The sequence below is a fragment of the Engystomops pustulosus genome, chromosome 8 (genome assembly GCF_040894005.1).
Source record: "Engystomops pustulosus chromosome 8, aEngPut4.maternal, whole genome shotgun sequence".
NCBI classification, from domain to species: domain Eukaryota; kingdom Metazoa; phylum Chordata; class Amphibia; order Anura; family Leptodactylidae; genus Engystomops; species Engystomops pustulosus.
Window position 1 is genome coordinate 31,758,835 of NC_092418.1, and position 21,701 is coordinate 31,780,535.

At 44.6% G+C, this 21,701-nt stretch overlaps 1 protein-coding gene across 1 annotated transcript; it reads left to right on the forward strand.

The window, feature by feature from the left end:
* The first annotated feature begins 1,915 nt into the window (after positions 1-1,915).
* On the forward strand, positions 1,916-14,660 carry ANKS4B (ankyrin repeat and sterile alpha motif domain containing 4B). Its single transcript, XM_072120551.1, has 2 exons — positions 1,916-2,118; positions 10,827-14,660. Exons 1-2 carry the CDS (start codon positions 1,955-1,957, stop codon positions 11,890-11,892), a joined length of 1,230 nt encoding a protein of 409 aa, XP_071976652.1. The 5' UTR covers positions 1,916-1,954; the 3' UTR covers positions 11,893-14,660.
* Positions 14,661-21,701: the final 7,041 nt, after the last annotated feature.

The following is a 21,701-nucleotide window of genomic DNA, read 5'->3' on the forward strand; positions in this document are numbered from 1 at the left end:
CACAAAGAAAATGCGGGCTGAAACACAACATGTGGCATTTGGATTGTGTTTACAAATGCAATGCAATAGCCCAGGGCCCTTGGCCCTATCACATCTGCGTTTCCATTGAAACATATGTGTGATCAGGCTGAGCTCCGGTTGTATAGATTGAGATTGTAAATGCAATGCAAATGCCATGTGTGAATGCATGTTATGGGTGCGTTCAGATGTTCAGTTTATCAGATGCAGTTTTTGGTGTCCAAACCCCTGAGGGCACGTTCACACGTTGCGTTTCGGTTGCGTTTTCATTGCGTTTTAAAAACGCACTACAAGAGATGAGGTGATTTGCCTAATTCCATTACTGTTAATGTTTGCGTTTACAAAACGCATGCATTAACAATGCGTCAACGCATGCGTTTTTTAACACATGCTTTAACATAGCGTTAACACATGTAAATAGTAATGGAATTAGGCAAATCACCTCTCCTCAACTGTTGTAATGCGTTTTAAAACGCAATGAAAGCGCAAATCAAAGTGCAACGTGTGACTGTGCCCTCAAACTATCAGAAACAGCTTTTAGGAAGATTGTTACCCCCTTGAGATCTTCATAGTAATTAAATCAAAATGGAGGTGAAATTTAGAATGGTAAAATTTTGTTATACGTTCATTTAGCCCTAAAATTTACACATTTTCAAAAGATAAAAAGAGAAAACTCACCATACAATTTGTTCTGCAATTTCTCCCAAGTACAGAGACCCCCCACATGTGGATGTTAGGGTGAAGACACACGTGGCGTTTTTGGGCCGTTTTTGGGCCGTTTTTAGTTAGTGCGTTTTCAGATCGTAAAAACCGCATGCGTTTTTGACCAGTTTGAATTCAGATAATTGGTCAAACCTGTTTTTTAACGCATGCGTTTTTTACGATCTGAAAACTAAAAACGCCCCAAAAACGGCCTAAAAACGCCATGTGTGTCTTCACCCTTACTTGTTTTATGGGCGCACAGCGAGGTGCAGGAGGGAAGGAGCGCCCTGCAGCTACCAGGATTACAGTTTCCTCATTGGCCCCTTTTGAAGGCTATAAAATTTTAGCTTTTCCGTTATTGGGGCCATGTGGCGGCATTTTTTTTGCGGGATGAGATGCTTTTTCCAGTGTTACCATTTTGGGGCTCATATCTCCTATTTATGAACTTTTTTTGAGAGCAGGAGTAGAAAAGCATCAATTCTGTACTGGATTTTTGAGGGGGTTTTTTTGTCGTTCAATCAATAAGAAGAGGACCCATGTTCAGAACATGTTCCAAGCTTTACACTGATTTGATACATGATAGAGTTGATACATAATAGATTTTTTATATGTTTTTTGCAGCCTGTTTTAGGTATATTACTCATTCCCAATGTTAAAGAAAAGTAGTCAACAGTATAAAATTGTAATGCATTTTGGTCAACAGTTTTTATTTTGGACAGTTTTGATACATCTGTGATATTAATGAGTCAGCTTCTAATAAGTGATTTCTACAGAGGTATCAGTATTATTAGGTTTAGTGGCCAAAATGAAAAGCTGGAAGGTTCCAGAATTACTTTAAAATACAGGTAATGACATGGAAAAGAAGGAGAGAAATCACAAAAAACTGTATAAAAGAATTATACTTTGCATTAAAATCTAAAAGAATAGGTTACATTCCTTTCATACTTCTTATTATGCCGGAACTTCTTCCTTGTGGAGCTCCAGGCATCAGAGAAGGGACTTTGAGCAGGCGGATGATTTTGTTGCAGTCTCATTTAGTATCTCTACATATTACTCCGTTCCTAAGGTTTCCTCCTTGTGCCAAGGTAATTAAGGGGGACTTTGAACCCAATCCTACTGCAGTAAATGAGCCATCCCAGCGTGTAATTATTAATCAGACATGGTTTAGAGACTTCTTCCGGGTAAGACCTATAGATTGTACAAGAACCCTGCCAAGGCTTGAGGAGCAATAACAATGTCCACCAGGTACCACCAGTCTGCCATAGATGGCTACTTAGATATCTTGAAAGAAGCCACCAAGAAGGATGTCAACACAGCAGATGGTGATGGGATGACTCCCACCCTACTGGCAGCCTATCATGGACATCTGGATGTGCTGGAGCTAGTGTGTAATAGAGGGTAAGTACCTCACTTATTGTTAGTAGGTAAGAGGGTTCTAAAAATTTGGCGGCAGTTCCCTCACAGGAAGAACTTTAACTTTACATGTTTAGTGTTGGAAGTGGGACGATGTGTACCCTATGAAATACCCAACAGCAACAGGTTGAATGAAGTACTGTGTGGTGCCCAATAGAATCAATGTATGATGGTGGCCTCCACAGAGAGAGACCTTCTTAGAAGTCCCTCGGATGGATCTGGACAATGAGATTCTTTTCATTAGCGCTAAATTTTAAATGTAACGTGCAGGTTTTCTGACATACAGCTGGGGACCAAGACTATCTGATTTAGATGTTTTGTAGAGCTTCTCCTTAACCCATGGTTGTGAGGTTACAAATACAGCCTTTCTTGTCCTATATTCCTGGATTTTTTGGAGCTTTGTTTTTAAGTTGTGTGACCAAATGTAAGCAGGAAGTTTTTTTTCTTTTATTGTTTTACTCATTTTTTTAGTCATTGCTACTTGTTTTCCTAAATGCAGCATGCATCTTTATAAAAAAACTTTCTCTACTGACTTGAATAAAAAGGTGTGAACTAAAAAAATAGCTTTCTGCCCATACCTCCCATGCCACCTTTTCAAGAAGGGGCGAGAGCAGTTGAAAAACTCAATTTACACAAAAGTTGTTATAAGAATATGTAGAAAAACACTTGTGCCAATAAGGGACTCATAAAAAAATTAGATAGATAAACAATGTACAATGTCCAGGGCAGCACTGCCTAATACAAAAGGATAGATCTGACGTCATTGTGTGTGTTGTCCATGCACGAGTACCCGAAGGGGAGCCAAAGAACCTGAGGCAAGAAGAGGACCTGTGGGGGGCTTCGGAAAGGTGTACAGTGTTAATTATATACTATGAGGGCAGGGGTTGGCAGGTTATATACTGGGGGGGGGGCTTGCAGGCTATATACTGGGGGGCAAAGGCTGGCTGTATACTGAGGAGCAGGAGCTGGCTGTATACTGGGGGCAGGGGCTTGCTGTATACTTGGGGGAAGGAGTGGGCTGTATACTTGGGGGCAGGGGCTGGTTGTATACTTGGGCAGGGACTGGATGTACACTGGGGGCATGGGCTGCTGGCTATATACTGGGGGGCAGGGGGTTGGCTGTATACTGGAGCATGGGCTGGCTGGTTATATACTGGGGGGCAGGTGGATGGCCAGCTATATACTGGGGGGAAGGGGACTGGCTGGCTATATACTGGGGGGGTAAGGGGACTGGTCAGCTTTATACTGGGGGGGCAGAGACTGGCAGGCCATATACGGGGGGAGTGGAGTGGTCACTGGTCACCTTTGTACTGGGGGGGCAGGTACTGGCAGCTATATACTGGGGGGGGGGAGTGGACTGGTCAGCCTTATACTGGCTAGAGGCTGTTACCAATGCATTTCCCACCCTCAGCTTATACTCGAGTCAATAGGTTTTCTCAGTTTTTTGTGTAAAAATTAGGTACCTTGGCTTATACATTGGTTGGCTTATACTCGAGTATAAGATAGATAAATAGATAGATAGATAGATAGATAGACAGACAGACAGATAGTTAGATAGATAGATAGATAGATACTGTATATACACACTGTTACATTTGCTACATACAAGACTCCGCACCCATCTTATCTTACACTTCCTAATCTGTATTCCCAGAGCACAATTATTTTCTTCCCCGGAAATGTAAATTCCATGCGTGTGATTAAGATATATAGGATCTCTCTATTACTAATGTGAATAAAAATGAACATATTGTCCAGACTGGGCAGCAATCCTGACTTCTCCACCTGCAAATGTGTGACAAGGATAATTTCATGTTGGCTGGCGGCGTTCTGTGATAGCGCATATAAGGAAAGCTAGGTGTGAGTAATTGGGCCTCATAAATCACATAGGCTTGTGTGACGTCATATTCCATAATGAACTGTAGGAGAGGAGAAATGAATTGTGTATGACATTTGTCACAGTGTGAAAGCGCGGTACAGCATCTCACATCCTCCAAATTCTCGATTCCACCCATGAGAAGTTATACTAGCTGACCACAATGCTGTAGGACGCTTATTGCATCTGCACTCATTGACAAAATAAGAAAATAATTCCCCAAGATGTTATGGATGTTATGGTGATTTATAGAAGGAATGTTTACTGGACCCTGTTGGACGAGCTCAGCATTGATGTCAAGATGGGGCTCTGAACGCCTCCTCCTATGTGATTTACATTGTGCATGGGAGATCTGCTTAGTGATGTCTCTGGATGCAGGACCATCAATTACAATGAAGGGCTTTCTGAGGAAGAGAGAGCTTGACTTCAGTGTTAAAATCTCCACCTCCTTGACTCTATACAATCAATTTACATCTCACTTCAAAATAGACTTCTGGATGATGCCGCCACACTGGGTCATGAAAGAAACACGATCTGGAAGATTTTCAACTACTTGTCCACATACTGGTAGTCGTTTATTAGGTCAACTTCTGATGACAGGTTCCCTTTAAGAGGTACACTCCCAAATAGCAGCATCAGTAAGTAATAACACATCAACCTCAGAAATAGCAGCAACTTATGCAGCTATTGTTTTTCTACATTAAATGGGTTTTCTGGAAGATGCAAAACATGGCTGATTTGTTCCAAAAACAGCTCCTCTTCTGGCCATGGGTGGTGCATGGCATTCATCTCCATTAATCTCTATAGAGCTGAGCTGCAATACCAGCACACACCATGGTCAATCAGGTGTGATGGTGTTTTTGGAAGACAGGAGCCATGTTTTTCAACCTATGGACAACCCCTTTAAATTGTTATCCAGGATAATTATAATTCTGTTATAGCATGGGGTTTTCCAACACTTACATTTGTACCTCTGCAGCCTATCTGTGGCCTATTCAATAATTCACGGAAGTAAATGATAGGCTGCACATCACAACTACCATCAGCATAGGCTCCAGGTTTCTGTAGGCCCTTGGGCGAGAGAGCCTCCGTGGGCCCCTTTGCAGTGGACTCACGTGGCGGCATTAAAAATTCAGAAACTAAAATAGTCTCTGGTTCCCTAAAATATTCTCTAGTTTATCATACCAAACAGCCCCCACATGGTTATATTATATACAGCCGCCACATAGTTATTTTATATACAGCCCCTGCCTCACCCCATGGATTCCTTATGTGCAACCTTATGTGGGCCCACCAGCAGCACTGGGCCCCGGCACTTGCCCAGGTATGCCCAGTGCTGGTGCCGGCTTTGACTACATATATCATCTGTTATCAGCTGACAGAGAATAGTCACCCGGAGGTGCCACATTGAAGTAGAGGAGTATTATGTAATATCAGTCTATTATGTACTATCTATCTTGTATCCGTTTAGTATGTGATCATTTCTCTTTTATGTATTATCTATTATGTAACATCTATCTGACCTTACAGCTGACTTTTCAGTCTATATGAACATATCTGATATACCTATACCTATATCTGACCTACCTATACTGGGGGAGGCTGCAGTGTGTTTTCTACCTATACACTGGGGGAGGCTGCAGTGTGTTTTCTACCTATATACTGGGGTCAGTGTCCTTGATACCCATATACTGGGGGGAGGGCAGTGTGTTAGATACCAATATACTGGGGGGCACTGCGCGGGATACCTTTATACTTGGGGGGGGGGGGGAATGTTTTTAAGCTGCCATTGTGAATATTCATTGTTAAGGGGGTGATGCCTTAGCAGTATACAGCGTGCGATCAATGATATGTATACAGATGCATTGATATAAATGTAATAGAGAGGGGCACAGTATTTACATCTAATAAAGGAAGTATGGTATTTAACAGAGTGGGCACAGTATCTATCTATATTTATTATAGGGGGCACAGAATGAATTAAAAAGGAGGTTTTCATGTATTCATTCATTATGGGGCTATTTACATAAATTAGAGGGCTCTGTACATATGTAAAATCATTTGGGATACTGTATATATCTATATAGGGATCTAGTATATGGTGCTATGTATCTGTATGAAGCTTGGTTCTAGTACCGTACTTATGTATGGAACTCCATATTGCTGCTGTATTTATGTACTAAGCTGTGTTCTGGTGAAGTGTGTATGTAAATTGCTATAATAATAATAATAATAATTCATGACAGATACAATATTCTAATTTGAGAGACACTGTACATTTTAATTAAAGAGAAGCACTGTATATGTTAGAATTGATTGGGATGGTGCTACATACGCTATTATCTATACATAAATGTGTGTCTCTAATATTTTGAATTTGTGGGAGGCTGTATATGATAAAAGTCGGGGCACATTATATATATTAATCACTTTGGTTAGTGGCATTTTTTAAAATTTGCCATGTACAACAAATTACCTAGAAACTACCCTGTTTAACTCTTATTTAGGCACAAATCTGGTTCTGGCCTTGACATGTAAGGCCGCGGTCACACGTACCGCTAGGCGTCCGTTCATAACACGACGCTAGCGCACAGGGGGCGGTCCTCGGCCCAAACGCACATGCGTTTCCAGAGAAACGCATGCGATTGATAAGCCGATCGCATGCGTTTCTCTGGAAACGCAAGTGCGTTCGGGCCGAGGACCACCCCCTGTGCACTAGCGTTGCGTTATGAATGGATGCCTAGCGGTACGTGTGACCGCGGCCTAAGCCTCTGCCGAGCTCTCCTCTGCTTCTCACCCACACCACAGCATGACATTTACACTTATGGCTCATTCATATGGGGGCAGTGATCTGGTCATATGCTTTGCACCCAGATCACGGCCCCTGTAGACCTCGATGGCTCCCAGTCACAATGTGTTGAGCACATGAGTCGGGCAGCCGCGCCGCAAAGAATAGGACACCTATATTTTCGCAGATGTGGTGATTCATTTAATCATATTAAATTAAATATCAATGTCCAGATGAGAATATGCCTTTAATCCTGCTACATCAAGACACCCCCGTGCACTGCAGGCTCTCCTCCCTCTGCACCTGAGTGAAGTTGGCCCACCACCTTATTCAAATCTAACAAAATTGGTGTCAAATGTTTGTGCTACATTTGTGCTGGTTTGTGCAGCAGAAATTTTTGTTTGTTTATTAATATATTAATAAAGGTTTCCAGAGGTCATCAGAGGTCAACCAGCCTACCCCCTCCAAAATTACCCAAAACAAACAAAACTGGTGTCAATCAATTCTTCAAAATTTGTGCTGCTCAACATTTTTTTTGTGTTGCTTTTGTTTTGAAGATATTAACGAAATTGTAAAGGTCAAAAGGTAAGACAGCCACCCCCCCCGCACACACACAAATACACACACATTATTGACTGAATCAAACAAAACTGGTGTCAAACGTTTGGTATGGATAAAAGGATAAATGCCTAAAACACCTGGGCACCTGGTTTATTTCTAATTCAAGAATGCAAAGGTTTCCAATGGCTTTGAAAGTACATGCACATTAGGTCAAACATTCACTTTTTTATGACATATCATAAACGTAAAGTGTGGTAAATGATAAAACACTGGTTAATACATGCACAGTGGTAAATGTAAAGATTACCCTATGATCAGGCTTCAGGATTTTTTTAATATGTGCCTTATAAAGTTTTTTTTTTAATTTATTTTATTTTTGGGGGGGGACCGCTAGAGTATATGAACAATAAGGGGCTTTTGAGAATATTACCAATATAGTGCATCTGTCTTAGGGTGATGGCACACGTGGCGTTTTGAACCTGTCTTTGGTCCGTTTTTTAGCAGTCCATCAAAAAACGCATGCGTTTTTGGCAGGTTTTACCAATTATCTTCATTAAAACTGGTGAAAAACGGATGCGATTTTCAAAAACGCGTGCATTTTTCAAAAACGTTCGGTTTTGGACGAACTGCTTAAAACCGGACCAAAAACGGGTTCAAAATGCCACGTGTGCCGCCTTCCTTAAAAGGTTAACACCTGAAATCAGTTTCAGCACCTTTAGCAAGTGTCACCAGCCTTGTACACTCATCCTGTGAGCCCTCTCCAACACTGCTCCATACATTACAAAGCACTTTATCAGGCTTTAACAGGCAGGCGCAGAAGCGGCCGTGGGCAGGTGGCTGTGGGGGCAGGGAGGTGGCTGTGTTTTTGAATGGCAGCGTAAAGCGGGTGGCCATGCGAGCAGGCTGCATTAGGCCCCTTCCACACTAGCGAGTGTGATGCGATGAACTCGCATCACACTCGCAACGCAAGCTGCCGGGAACGCACGGCCTGAACTCTGCACCGCGGGAGTGAACTCAGCATGTCAGTTCACTCCCGCGGTGCAGCGTTCGGGCCGTGCGTTCCCGGCAGCTTGCGTTGCGAGTGTAATGCGAGTTCATCGCATCACACTCGCTAGTGTGGAAGGGGCCTAAGAGGTGCGTAGGAGAGCCTGGTTGCTCTGCCACTGCACCCCTGGGAGGGATGGGCCAGGGAGAGCAGCGTTGATAATTTTGACTCTGCAGACTGCAGACCATCCCGAGCTCGGGCCCCGTAGCAGGTGCTATGGCTGCTGCGGCTGTTGTTACGCCACTGGCTTTTACATTGCGTAGGAGATTTGCCTACTGACATTGCTGTTTTTAAAAAAAATACAATGTCAACGCAATGTTAACACATGTGGTAATAGCGCATTAACATTTCTGTTACACATTGGGGCACATTTACTTACCCTGTCCCGCGGAGCTCACGAAAGTGCATTGTCCGACGATCATGCACTAAGATTGTGTGCCCTATTTCCTGCATGTGTTGCTTTTCTGCTCCGGTCCGCCGGACTTCCTGGTGCATGTAAGTGCATTGTCTTGCGACACAATTTGAATCTTAAATCTCTCGCTCAGTCACAATCAGTCGTATCGTCCGATGGCACGCCCTCCCCCCCCCCCCCCAGTTGTTGTATTGCATTTCCAAATTCAACATAAATGCTTTGTGTGAACGCAGCCTTAGGGAGCTCAAGAGAGCGAAGCAGCTGCCAATTCACTGCACACACAAAAGCATATAGCACTTTTGATATATCAGATATCTGTAATTTTAGAGATATTTATTTTCCTATTTATGGAAATGAAGGACATGACCCTGTTTGCTGGTACATCCATCTGTTGATGTCCCGAGGCACAAAAAAGCTAAACTGCATAAAGAGAAAATTACAGATTAGCAGATAATGAGGCAGATGTGTAAAGTTTATAAAGTGCCCTACACATTGCTGGTTTTACTTGTGGGGCGAATAAGTACCATATGTACTCGAGTATAAGCCTAGTTTCTCAGCACAAAAAAAATGTGCTAAAAACCCAAACTCGGCTTATACTGGAGTAAAAAATATATAGGTTTTACCAAGTTTTTGTGGTAAAATAAGGGGCCTCTGCTTATACTTAGGTCGGCTTATACTCGAGTATATATGGTAGCTTATGGACTCACAGTATGAGTAAGTATGTAAAGTAAGGAACCACGGGTAAGTGTGCCACATTGAGAAGTTTACTGCTGTAAGAAGAGAATGGAATACAATTTTTACACTGTAAATTCCGTTGTCAGTGCTGGATTAAAGGGCCTCTTTCTATATGTGTAACATTATTGGTTGGGGCTTTGTTGGTTCCAACCTTGCACCCAATTCAGTTCTAATACAGTACATAATACAGAGTGTATCAATATCTCCCCATTGATTTGAGATTGCTTTCCATTATATAACATTGGAATGTAGACCTTTAAAGGGCATCTACCACCAGGATGAAAGACTGTATGCAAATGAGCCTGAGGAGCTCCAGGCTCCATTAACACCTATAGAACCAGGAGCCCCTCAGGCTCATTTGCATGCAGTCCTTCATACTGGTGGTAGATGCCCTTTGAGCTTATTTTTAACTGGCAAAAGAGTGAAAGAAACTGGATGTGCTATGACTGCTGAAAATGCTGGCGATATATATGTATGCAAAGTGCTCAAACTACTGTATAAAAATTCCCTTCAGCAGGAATATTTATTCAGAAGCATCTAGAGAATGTGCACCGTAGATATAAATAAATCGCTTAAAGGGGTTGTCTGTATATTATCTTCATATTAAAAAAATAAAAAAGACCCATGTTAGTGTACTAATGAGAGATTATCCCCAGTGATCTGCTGCAATCTGTCCTGTAGCCCCACCACAATGGAAAGGAAGCATTGTAATCTATCTATTGAAATTCAGGTAATGTAACAATTGTTGTGTCTACCCCAAACTAGAGACGTTTATCTGCTTAATAGGTTAATGTTCTTAATTTAGGACCTCCAATTTGGACCGAAAACGCCCCAATTGATTTTGGAAATAATTTTCATATCATCTTCTGTTATGCAGTCGTGTGTATCTGGAACTTTTCTACTGAGGAGGTACACTTAAGCATTCATGATCATTTCATTCATGAAAGGATTGTAGCTGGACTTGGAGGAGTGTCCTCCCACTGCTGTGTTTTTTACCTCATTCCATTCTGCTCCATAGTCACTTCCCTCTGCTGTAATATCTAACCAGAAACCTGCTACAGCCGTTACTCAGATGTGAAGGGCTGTGCTGTGAGATCTCACATAGGAGTGCTTCAGGTCCAGCTACAATCCTGCATGGTTACACAGATCTCCAGGGACAATACCTAACAATGTCTTCAAATATGTATGGTCAAAACCACTCGTAGACTAGCTTTAAGATATGTAGTCTCCCATTTAAGGCTAAATACTGACTCTTGTTTGCTTATCTGTCTTTTAGTGGTGATCCAAACAAAAGTGACATATGGGGAAACACACCACTGCATCATTCGGCAGAGAAAGGTCATGCTCATTGCGTGGCATTCCTAATAAATTTTGGGGCAAATATTTTTGCATTGGATAACCAGTTACGTACACCCCTGGATGTGGCTGTCATGAAAGACCGTAAAGAATGTGTCAAAATCTTAGATGGAGCTGCCAGTAAGCAAACCTCCTTGAACCCTAAGAAAGTTGCTAGATTAAAAGAACAAGCGATGAAAGATGCTGAACGAAAGATCAAAGAGTGTGAAAAGCTCCAGGAGAAGCATCAGAGTCAGATGAACAAGAACTACGGCAGGAACAAAACTGGTACAGTAAATTCATCTAAAGGAACCTTGTCAAGCTCGGTAGGTGCCCAGTTTTCAACACCATCAACCATGAGCACAATAACCAGGAGTCTGAAGGACACACTGCAGTTAAAGTTAAAAAAGAAAGATAAAAACACCATGGATAGAGACACCATGAGCAATGTCATGTTTGCCAAAGATGAGTCCACTAGTGGCCAACGTACTAAGGTCACAGACGTCTTCAGTGAACACGACGAGGAAGATACGACCTCAGAAGAAAAAGAAACGCAGTCTATTTTTAATCGCCCTGGACTTGGTAACATGGTTTTCCGAAGAAACCCGACAACGGGTATTAACACTGATTTTGGGGATATTTCTACAGCGGAAGATGACTCAGGTTTCAAAATCAACAGTGAACTTTTTACAGCAGAGGCCAACGATGGCAACGAGAATGAAAACGACATGGACGACAATGAAGTCTGGAATGTAGATGACATAGAAGTAGATATGGAAGAGGAAAGTTCCTCTCTCCAGGTCTTCTTGGCATCCCATGGTTTACTTGAATTACACGTCACACTTTTGAGGGAGAAAATTGATTTGGATTCCCTTCTTATGTGTTCTAACGAAGATCTGCAGAGCATTAACATCCAACTGGGGCCAAGAAAGAAACTTCTTAATGCAATAGAAAAAAGGAAAAACTTTCTTCAAAAACCTGGAAAGATCACAGACACTAAGTTATGAACACATATCTATAGGAGAAGTCGTCATTTCTATAAGGAAATGGATGCATCAGCTATTGGTGGAAAGTCTTTGAGATGGACTACACAAATTCCATAACAAATGCCTATAATGGTGGTCCTCTTAAAGAAAAATGTATACAGATGAAGGTTAGATGTTTATTGAAGTCAGGGAACATGTTTAGCTCATGAAAAATACAAAAATTCTAAAAAACTCCACATCATATCAGGAGTAACCTGTAGCCAACAGAACTTTGATCATAGAATTTCCATTCATCCGCTCCATCTTGGAGGTGTTGTACTTTCCTATATCCATTACCTTATATGAACCATGTTAGCTTAACATATATAATGCACACTGCAGGCCTCTACCAGGGACCTCGTGTTGTGCCGTCCCAATGTTCAGCATGCGAGGGTGGCGAGCATGACTCATCTATCCCCAAAGCCCAAAATATACCCTTATCCTCACTCCATTAATTACCCCAGGGATCATCCTATGTTCTTCTTTAACCTAATCCCCAGCCTACTTATTCCCCAGTGTGGCTATGTTCTCCTCAACACGTCCCCCACAACTCCGTTCCCAGGATGACATCCCTATTCTCAGTTCCTTGCATTTCCCTCTTCTGAGCTGTAAGCATGCCTCTTCCAATTCCCAGGCATGGCTGCCCAATCCTTCTTTCCAAACATAGCCTTTAACTTGACTAACTAGATTTGCTCCGAATGGCGACTCCTTCCTCACAAGTAGTTACAAGTGGAGTTGAGTCCTGGGTTCTATCTAGGTCACTATTTATTGTAAAGCCTTCAGCAACCGATTTTTTTTATTGCTCCAATACCTTCATTTTTTGTTGATCTACTCTTTGCATTTCCTTTGTTTTTGCTTTTAGGATGTGGTGGACATGTAGTGAATATGAACACCAAAAAGAAAAAAAAATTTTTAAGGCAATTTGCTAATTACTTTATATTTTAGATGCTATGATATTCTTTATGATATATACAGTAAACTAAATTATAGAACATAAAAAAGCTTAAAAATAAATTGCTATGCACAAACTGTATAATATTGCGGCTGCTTTATGCAAGCAGAACCACGCTGATCCATATACTATTAAAAACGTTGGATGTGATTTTAATTAACGCCTTCAGCTCTTGCCTATATTCTCTCTTCTTTCCTCTTTGTTATAACAGCAGTATCTTTCAATCATTGATAGAAGTGAATTTCGAACTAAGAATTCAAGAAATTGAATTAATAAATCGGCACCATATGTCAATTTCCATCTGGGAAATCTTCTCAACGTGTTTAGGAAATGTATTAATTTGCACAGAAAACCAGCAATTAATACGCAATATGTGCCATTGGCCTAAAGGGTATTTCCAGTATTGAACATATTTTTTTCCAGTGTGATAAAGAAACCTCATATTTTAATGCAAAATATGTTGTAGGCAGCACATTCCCCTAATGTCACCTGTGCGAGGAGTATCTTCCTGTTTGCTGGTTCAAGGTCTACACTCTTATCTCTATATTTACATACAGTATACAAGGTCACGTTATGGTTGTAGCTTCTAAGTGCATCTCTGTAGAACAGCGCCTATGATCCAACCTATACCCCTGTATACAGGTGGCCAGGATGGACAATATGACCCACACACCCAAGTCCGAATGTGTGACCATAAACATCACTGCTGAGTAGAATGAGTAGTTGATTATAATACAGGCAGTTTGGGCGGCAGCCCAGGGCCCGGGCCTTCTATGGGGCCCATGGCCACACAAACCACCCACTAAATTTTATACTGAGAAGGACCTTCACTCATTAAATGCCCATATATGTGTCCCTGCTCTCAATTCAGAAGTACACAAGAGCCATTTCAGAACCTTTGAAAGTCCTCCAAGGAAGTTTAAAGGGGTATTCCAGGAATCAGCATAATTCATATACAAATGGGCCCTTAAAATATAAGCTTATATGTAATTAGTTGTTATTTAAACAACTCCCTTTCGAAAAATGTTGTGGACATACACATAATGAAGAATTAAAATGCTACTGGCCCTTTAATAAGTCTGTTGATTTCCTCCATACGGAGCAGACCCAGGCCAGAAGATGGCCGCTGGTCACATGTCCACATCACATGTCCTGCACTTGCCTGGGCAGGTCATGTGATCATCACCATGTTTGGCTATAGTTGGTTGGTTGCAGTGCATCCAGTATGGCCAGTGTTACGGTGAGACGTCATCTCACTGAGGTAATGTGCAGTGATGGCAGTTACACATCATTACTATGGTAACAGAGCAGGACAGTCTGTTACATCATCACTGGGAGCAGAGCATAAGAGGGAGGAAGAGTTACTGAGAACTAAAGGATCATGGGACTTGTAGTTTTATGAATCATAAAATAAAACTATTTAAGCTCCATTTTGGGACTAATGACATTGAGTTTCGTTAATTTATTTATATCATAATGGGTTTTTATATCAGACATTCATATTCCCGGAATACCCCTTTAATTCTAGTACCATATGGAGAAAGTTATTCCAGACTTGTAGGGGCCTTAGTATTCATGGGGGTCTAGATCCACCCCTGGCAAGAATACAAAACTGGGGTAGAAAGCAAGTCATGTAAACTTTTGAAACATTAAAATGTTAGCAAAAATACTTAAATTAACCTGATCTATTGTGTTACCATTGATTCCTAGGATGAGTCTGTATTTGGCATAGATACATTTTGCCTTATATTTGGTAATGAGATTCAAGCCCTGCAGAATAAAGCTGATGTGTGCATTATGTATGGCCGCTGTCTTCGGCTCATTATTAAAATGTCACTTCTCATTAATGAGGCATTCATATACAGTAAATGGTAAACAGCAGAATAAATAGTGTGTCTGGTTATTAATAATGGATCACAAAGAAGATGGAGACTGATAAACTGTCAGCATCTACAGTGCATGGAAAACTTTCATATGTATCTAGATTGATGGAAATCCAGGAAGAGTGTTCTTGTTTTTTAAAGGGGAAATTGGGATCCAGGAAAGAGAAGAGTGTCTACATGTAGAAAGACTTAGTAACATCATCACAGACTACTAGAAATGATTGGCAAGTGACTGCTGAGGCCAGTGAGTGGCGCATGTGCAGAATATGTGGGAGATCATCACTTCCAGACCTGTAACTCTGCAGTTCTGTACAGGTTTTTAACTTCTTTAGTTGAAGATCCATGAGAATAATGTCCAATGCTGCGTTTGTTCAAATTAAATCTCTTTATTCAGTCATATTAAAGTGAAGTATAAAAACTTTTGCCTAACTCTGCACAAACAAGAACAAATAAGCAGTTCTCTAATTTTCCATTATTAGCTATCTGCAGCTGTTTAGCAGCAAGCAGAGGTTTTACCTTGCCCAACATCCTGATATATCCATCAGTCCTTCTTATAAAATCATCTCCAGCTTTTACTGAAGTCGGCGGGCACTTCCCAGTTTTCATACCAGCTAAGAGAACTGAGGGCATAAAAATTTCCCTCACTTACAATTCTGAGCACTTTTAAATGCACTAGCAGTCCAGCCAAAAACGAATTTCATGTTGAAGCCTCTCCTCAGCTTTACAACTGTACACCACAGATTGGACTTTAAGATGACAGACAAATTCAAAGTCAGTTTTACATCCTCACATTCATTTTAAATACATTATAGTTACAGTAACCTATACAGATTATTACACACATCTAAGCGCTGTTACACAGATAGACCATAAGAAAGCAGCTGCTGACATGCATGAGAACGAGGAGACACAGAAGAAAATAGTTTTCATCCTGTGTATCACACTGCTATGCCGACCTTTCTCCATTGTTCTCACTGACCGGACTGTAGCCTTGTCAAAGTCTATAGACTAACAGATGATATTCTGTGCAGACTGTAGACAGGACAGTTGCACCTGTGGAACGACCTGGTGGTACCAACAAGTCCAACCTGCTTTGCGGCGGGCTCTGGTGAAAACCTGGTACCACTTAGACTCCGGTCCCAGGTATCGGCTTACATCATCGTCCATGGTGGTCTAGAGGATCCACTACCCCTGATCTTGACAGGATGTATATTGGAAAAAAAATTATTTTTTGCTACTGTAGCTGTAGAAAAAAACTTTAAAAAACTTTACGGTTGCGCTTTAAAGACACAGATCTACCATTCACGGGTAATGGGGCCTGAATGCCTAATGTCAATAGCATGGATTGGAACCTGTGTGACAAATAGTTTATTTTTTTCCCCATTCACTTCTATGGGACAAAAAAATGTTTTTATCCTGCATCGATCATACATCTATACCCTACGCAGTAGATGAGGAATAATGTGGCAATTGCCCTCTGAAGAGAATCATATCAGAGTGCTAATACTGTTTGGATTCATTGTCACCCTAAAAAACAGCAATAGGGAACAATATCCACCACTCAGAATTGGGACAAGGGGGGAGACCTCTGTGCACCAGACTTCTCTGTTCATGGGCTCCAGAGCTACCTGTGTACATTGTAGATAAAACACTGAAAAAATAATCCTGAATAATTGTTGGATTTATACAATTTTATTTACTTGTTCTCTAATTCTATCTTATCAGTTTTCAGACATGTTTTAATGAAAAACCATAGCGCTTATCTCGTCCTTGGCCAAGATATTCATGCTTGTTCTAGGTATTACCGTGAATCACTTTCACTAATGAGCTTCCGTCTCATCATTTCTAAGAATAAAAGCAATTTGAACATAACATATTTAATTACAATAGATAATTCAAAGCACGTTTCCCATTAATAGTTAAAATTTGACAATAGATTGTATTATTAATACACTGTGGAAGAAATTATGATAATGCCTGCTAAAAATAATTTTTAAAAAAACTTTGTTTCTCGACAAACACAACTCTACTGCTAAGAAATCTGCTGTGATGTCTAAAATGCACACCTAATATTTTTCCATAGGGAAGTTTTAATGTTTTGCCCTTAGAGTTTACATTTAACATGTGCACATCTGAAACACACAACAGTTCATCCAATTTGTCATTGGATGGATTTAGCTTAGAACTACTCTTAAGGGTGTTGTTTAAAGAAAATCAAAATCCATCATGATAAACCAGGGACACTCACTCATAGATCCAGGCATTGTGACTGTGATAATCTATTTGTAATTCATGACCAGAAGTGCTAGGAGGGGTGGTGGGGGGCATTACCAGAGCCCCTCTGTGCTTTAACTTCTCATGCTGTTACACTGTCTCCCCTTCTCCCACAGAACTTCCCCCAGTATCTGTCTTCTATTATCTCACAGCAGCCGTGAATTTTAGCACATAGTAGGTGGGGGGGGGGGGGTGCTCCTGTACATTGTAACAACAGCCTGAGCCAGGGGCGGACTGGCCATAGACTTTACCGGGAGACTTCCCGGTGGGCCGATGCTCTGAGCAGCTGATTGGGCCGGTCCCTTCCTCCTCACTACATGCAGGGCCGGGCCCCTCCTCCTCTCCCTCACTACATGTGCCAGGCTGTCGGGCACATCACTTCCTATGTACAGGCTCCTGCACTGCCCTCCCTCCCTGATGCATCCATATGATAAACTAACCTTATGATATGGATGCACAGCAGTGGGTGGCAGTGCAGGAGCCTGTTCTCCCTGCAGATGTCAGCCCTAGCGCTGGGCTCCTCACAGGCCCAGCCCTGCACATTACACAGGAGACCACGCCCCCACAGCACTGCCCGGGCCTGGCAGCATGGAGGAAGGGGTGAGTGCTGGAGGGGTGGAATGGGGGATGGTGCCTGCTGTGTGTGTGTGTGTGTGTGTGGGGAGATGGGGGCTGGTGCATGCTGTGTATGGGAGATGGGGCTGGTGCATGCTGTGTATGTGTATGGGAGATGGGGCTGGTGCCTGCTGTGTGTATATGGGAGATGGGGCTGGTACCTGCTGTGTGTGTGTGTGTGTGTGTATATGGGAGATGGGGCTGGTGCCTGCTGTGTGTGTGTGTATGGGAGATGGGGCTGGTGCCTGTTGTGTGTGTGTATATGGGAGATGGTGCTGGTGCCTGCTGTGTGTATATGGGAGATGGGGCTGGTCCCTGCTGTGTGTGTGTGTATATATGGGAGAAGGGGCTGGTGCCTGCTGTGTGTGTATATAGGAGATGGGGCTGGTGCCTGCTGTGTGTGTGTGTATATGGGAGATGGGGCTGGTGCCTGCTGTGTGTGTGTGTATGGGAGATGGGGCTGGTGCTTGCTGTGTGTGTGTGTGTATGGGAGATGGGACTGGTGCCTGCTGTGTGTGTGTGTGTATGGGAGATGGGGATGGTGCCTGCTGTGTGTGTATGGGAGCTGGTGCTGGTGCATGCTGTGTGTGTGTATGGGAGATGGGGCTGGTGCCTGCTGTGTGTGTGTGTGTGTATATGGGAGATGGGGCTGGTGCCTGCTGTGTGTGTGTGTGTGTATATGGGAGATGGGGCTGGTGCCTGCTGTGTGTGTGTGTGTATATGGGAGATGGGGCTGGTGCCTGCTGTGTGTGTGTATATGGGAGATGGGGCTGGTGCCTGTCGTGTGTATATGGGAGACGGGGCTGGTCCCTGCTGTGTGTGTGTGTGTGTATATGGGAGATGGGGCTGGTGCCTGCTGTGTGTGTGTATATGGAAGATGGGGCTGGTGCCTGCTGTGTGTGTGTATATGGGAGATGGGGATGGTGCCTGCTGTGTGTGTGTGTGTATATGGGAGATGGGGCTGGTGCCTGCTGTGTGTGTGTGTATGGGAGATGGGGTTGGTGCCTGCTGTGTGTGTGTGTATGGGAGATGGGGCTGGTGCCTGCTGTGTGTGTATGGGAGATGGGGTGGTGCCTGCTGTGTGTGTGTGTGTATATGGGAGATGGGGCTGGTGCCTGCTGTGTGTGTGTGTATGGGAGATGGGGCTGGTGCCTGTTGTGTGTGTGTATATGGGAGATGGGGCTGGTGCCTGCTGTGTGTATATGGGAGATGGGGCTGGTCCCTGCTGTGTGTGTGTGTATATATGGGAGAAGGGGCTGGTGCCTGCTGTGTGTGTATATGGGAGATGGGGCTGGTGCCTGCTGTGTGTGTGTGTATATGGGAGATGGGGCTGGTGCCTGCTGTGTGTGTGTGTATGGGAGATGGGGCTGGTGCTTGCTGTGTGTGTGTGTATGGGAGATGGGGCTGGTGCCTGCTGTGTGTGTGTGTATGGGAGATGGGGCTGGTGCCTGCTGTGTGTGTATGGGAGCTGGTGCTGGTGCATGCTGTGTGTGTGTATGGGAGATGGGGCTGGTGCCTGCTGTGTGTGTGTGTGTGTGTGTGTGTGTGTGTGTGTGTGTATATGGGAGATGGGGCTGGTGCCTGCTGTGTGTGTGTGTGTGTATATGGGAGATGGGGCTGGTGCCTGCTGTGTGTGTATATGGGAGATGGGGCTGGTGCCTGCTGTGTGTGTGTATATGGGAGATGGGGCTGGTGCCTGCTGTGTGTGAGTGTGTATATGGGAGATGGGGCTGGTGCCTGCTGTGTGTGTGTGTATGGGAGATGGGGTTGGTGCCTGCTGTGTGTGTGTGTATGGGAGATGGGGCTGGTGCCTGCTGTGTGTGTATGGGAGATGGGGTGGTGCCTGCTGTGTGTGTGTGTATATGGGAGATGGGGCTGGTGCCTGCTGTGTGTGTGTGTGTGTGTATATGGGAGATGGGGCTGGTGCCTGCTGTGTGTGTGTGTGTGTGTATATGGGAGATGGGGCTGGTGCCTGCTGTGTGTGTGTGGGAGATGGGGCTGGTGCCTGCTGTGTGTGTGTGGGAGATGGGGCTTTCGCCTGCTGTGTGTGTGTGGGAGATGGGGCTGGTGCCTGCTGTGTGTGTGTGGGAGATGGGGCTGGTGTGTGTGTGTGTGTGTGTATGGGAGATGGGGCTGGTGCCTGTGGTGTGTGTGTGGGAGATGGGGCTGACGCCTGCTGTGTGTGTGTGGGAGATGGGGCTGGTGCCTGCTGTGTGTGTGTGTATATGGGAGATGGGGCTGGTGCCTGCTGTGTGTGTGTGTATGGGAGATGGGGCTGGTGCTTGCTGTGTGTGTGTGTGTATGGGAGATGGGGCTGGTGCCTGCTGTGTGTGTGTGTGTATGGGAGATGGGGCTGGTGCCTGCTGTGTGTGTATGGGAGCTGGTGCTGGTGCATGCTGTGTGTGTGTATGGGAGATGGGGCTGGTGCCTGCTGTGTGTGTGTGTGTGTGTGTATATGGGAGATGGGGCTGGTGCCTGCTGTGTGTGTGTGTGTGTATATGGGAGATGGGGCTGGTGCCTGCTGTGTGTGTGTGTGTATATGGGAGATGGGGCTGGTGCCTGCTGTGTGTGTGTATATGGGAGATGGGGCTGGTGCCTGTCGTGTGTATATGGGAGACGGGGCTGGTCCCTGCTGTGTGTGTGTGTGTGTGTGTATATGGGAGATGGGGCTGGTGCCTGCTGTGTGTGTGTATATGGGAGATGGGGCTGGTGCCTGCTGTGTGTGTGTATATGGGAGATGGGGATGGTGCCTGCTGTGTGTGTGTGTGTATATGGGAGATGGGGCTGGTGCCTGCTGTGTGTGTGTGTATGGGAGATGGGGTTGGTGCCTGCTGTGTGTGTGTGTATGGGAGATGGGGCTGGTGCCTGCTGTGTGTGTATGGGAGATGGGGTGGTGCCTGCTGTGTGTGTGTGTGTATATGGGAGATGGGGCTGGTGCCTGCTGTGTGTGTGTGTATGGGAGATGGGGCTGGTGCCTGTTGTGTGTGTGTATATGGGAGATGGGGCTGGTGCCTGCTGTGTGTATATGGGAGATGGGGCTGGTGCCTGCTGTGTGTATATGGGAGATGGGGCTGGTCCCTGCTGTGTGTGTGTGTATATATGGGAGAAGGGGCTGGTGCCTGCTGTGTGTGTATATGGGAGATGGGGCTGGTGCCTGCTGTGTGTGTGTGTATATGGGAGATGGGGCTGGTGCCTGCTGTGTGTGTGTGTATGGGAGATGGGGCTGGTGCTTGCTGTGTGTGTGTGTATGGGAGATGGGGCTGGTGCCTGCTGTGTGTGTGTGTATGGGAGATGGGGCTGGTGCCTGCTGTGTGTGTATGGGAGCTGGTGCTGGTGCATGCTGTGTGTGTGTATGGGAGATGGGGCTGGTGCCTGCTGTGTGTGTGTGTGTGTGTGTGTGTGTATATGGGAGATGGGGCTGGTGCCTGCTGTGTGTGTGTGTATATGGGAGATGGGGCTGGTGCCTGCTGTGTGTGTATATGGGAGATGGGGCTGGTGCCTGCTGTGTGTGTGTATATGGGAGATGGGGCTGGTGCCTGCTGTGTGTGTGTGTGTATATGGGAGATGGGGCTGGTGCCTGCTGTGTGTGTGTGTATGGGAGATGGGGTTGGTGCCTGCTGTGTGTGTGTGTATGGGAGATGGGGCTGGTGCCTGCTGTGTGTGTATGGGAGATGGGGTGGTGCCTGCTGTGTGTGTGTGTATATGGGAGATGGGGCTGGTGCCTGCTGTGTGTGTGTGTGTGTGTATATGGGAGATGGGGCTGGTGCCTGCTGTGTGTGTGTGTGTGTATATGGGAGATGGGGCTGGTGCCTGCTGTGTGTGTGTGGGAGATGGGGCTGGTGCCTGCTGTGTGTGTGTGGGAGATGGGGCTGGTGCCTGCTGTGTGTGTGTGGGAGATGGGGCTGGTGTGTGTGTGTGTGTGTGTATGGGAGATGGGGCTGGTGCCTGTGGTGTGTGTGTGGGAGATGGGGCTGACGCCTGCTGTGTGTGTGTGGGAGATGGGGCTGGTGCCTGCTGTGTGTGTGTGGGAGATGGGGCTGGTGTGTGTGTGTGTGCGCATGGGAGAT

What these genes read in the sequence shown, in the direction of transcription:
- ANKS4B (XM_072120551.1), top strand. Translation starts at nt 1,955, where the DNA reads ATGTCCACCAGGTACCACCAGTCTGCCATAGATGGCTACTTAGATATC. An exon ending in GAGCTAGTGTGTAATAGAGG is followed by an intron (nt 2,119 to 10,826) that starts GTAAGTACCTCA and finishes TCTGTCTTTTAG; the next exon opens with TGGTGATCCAAACAAAAGTG.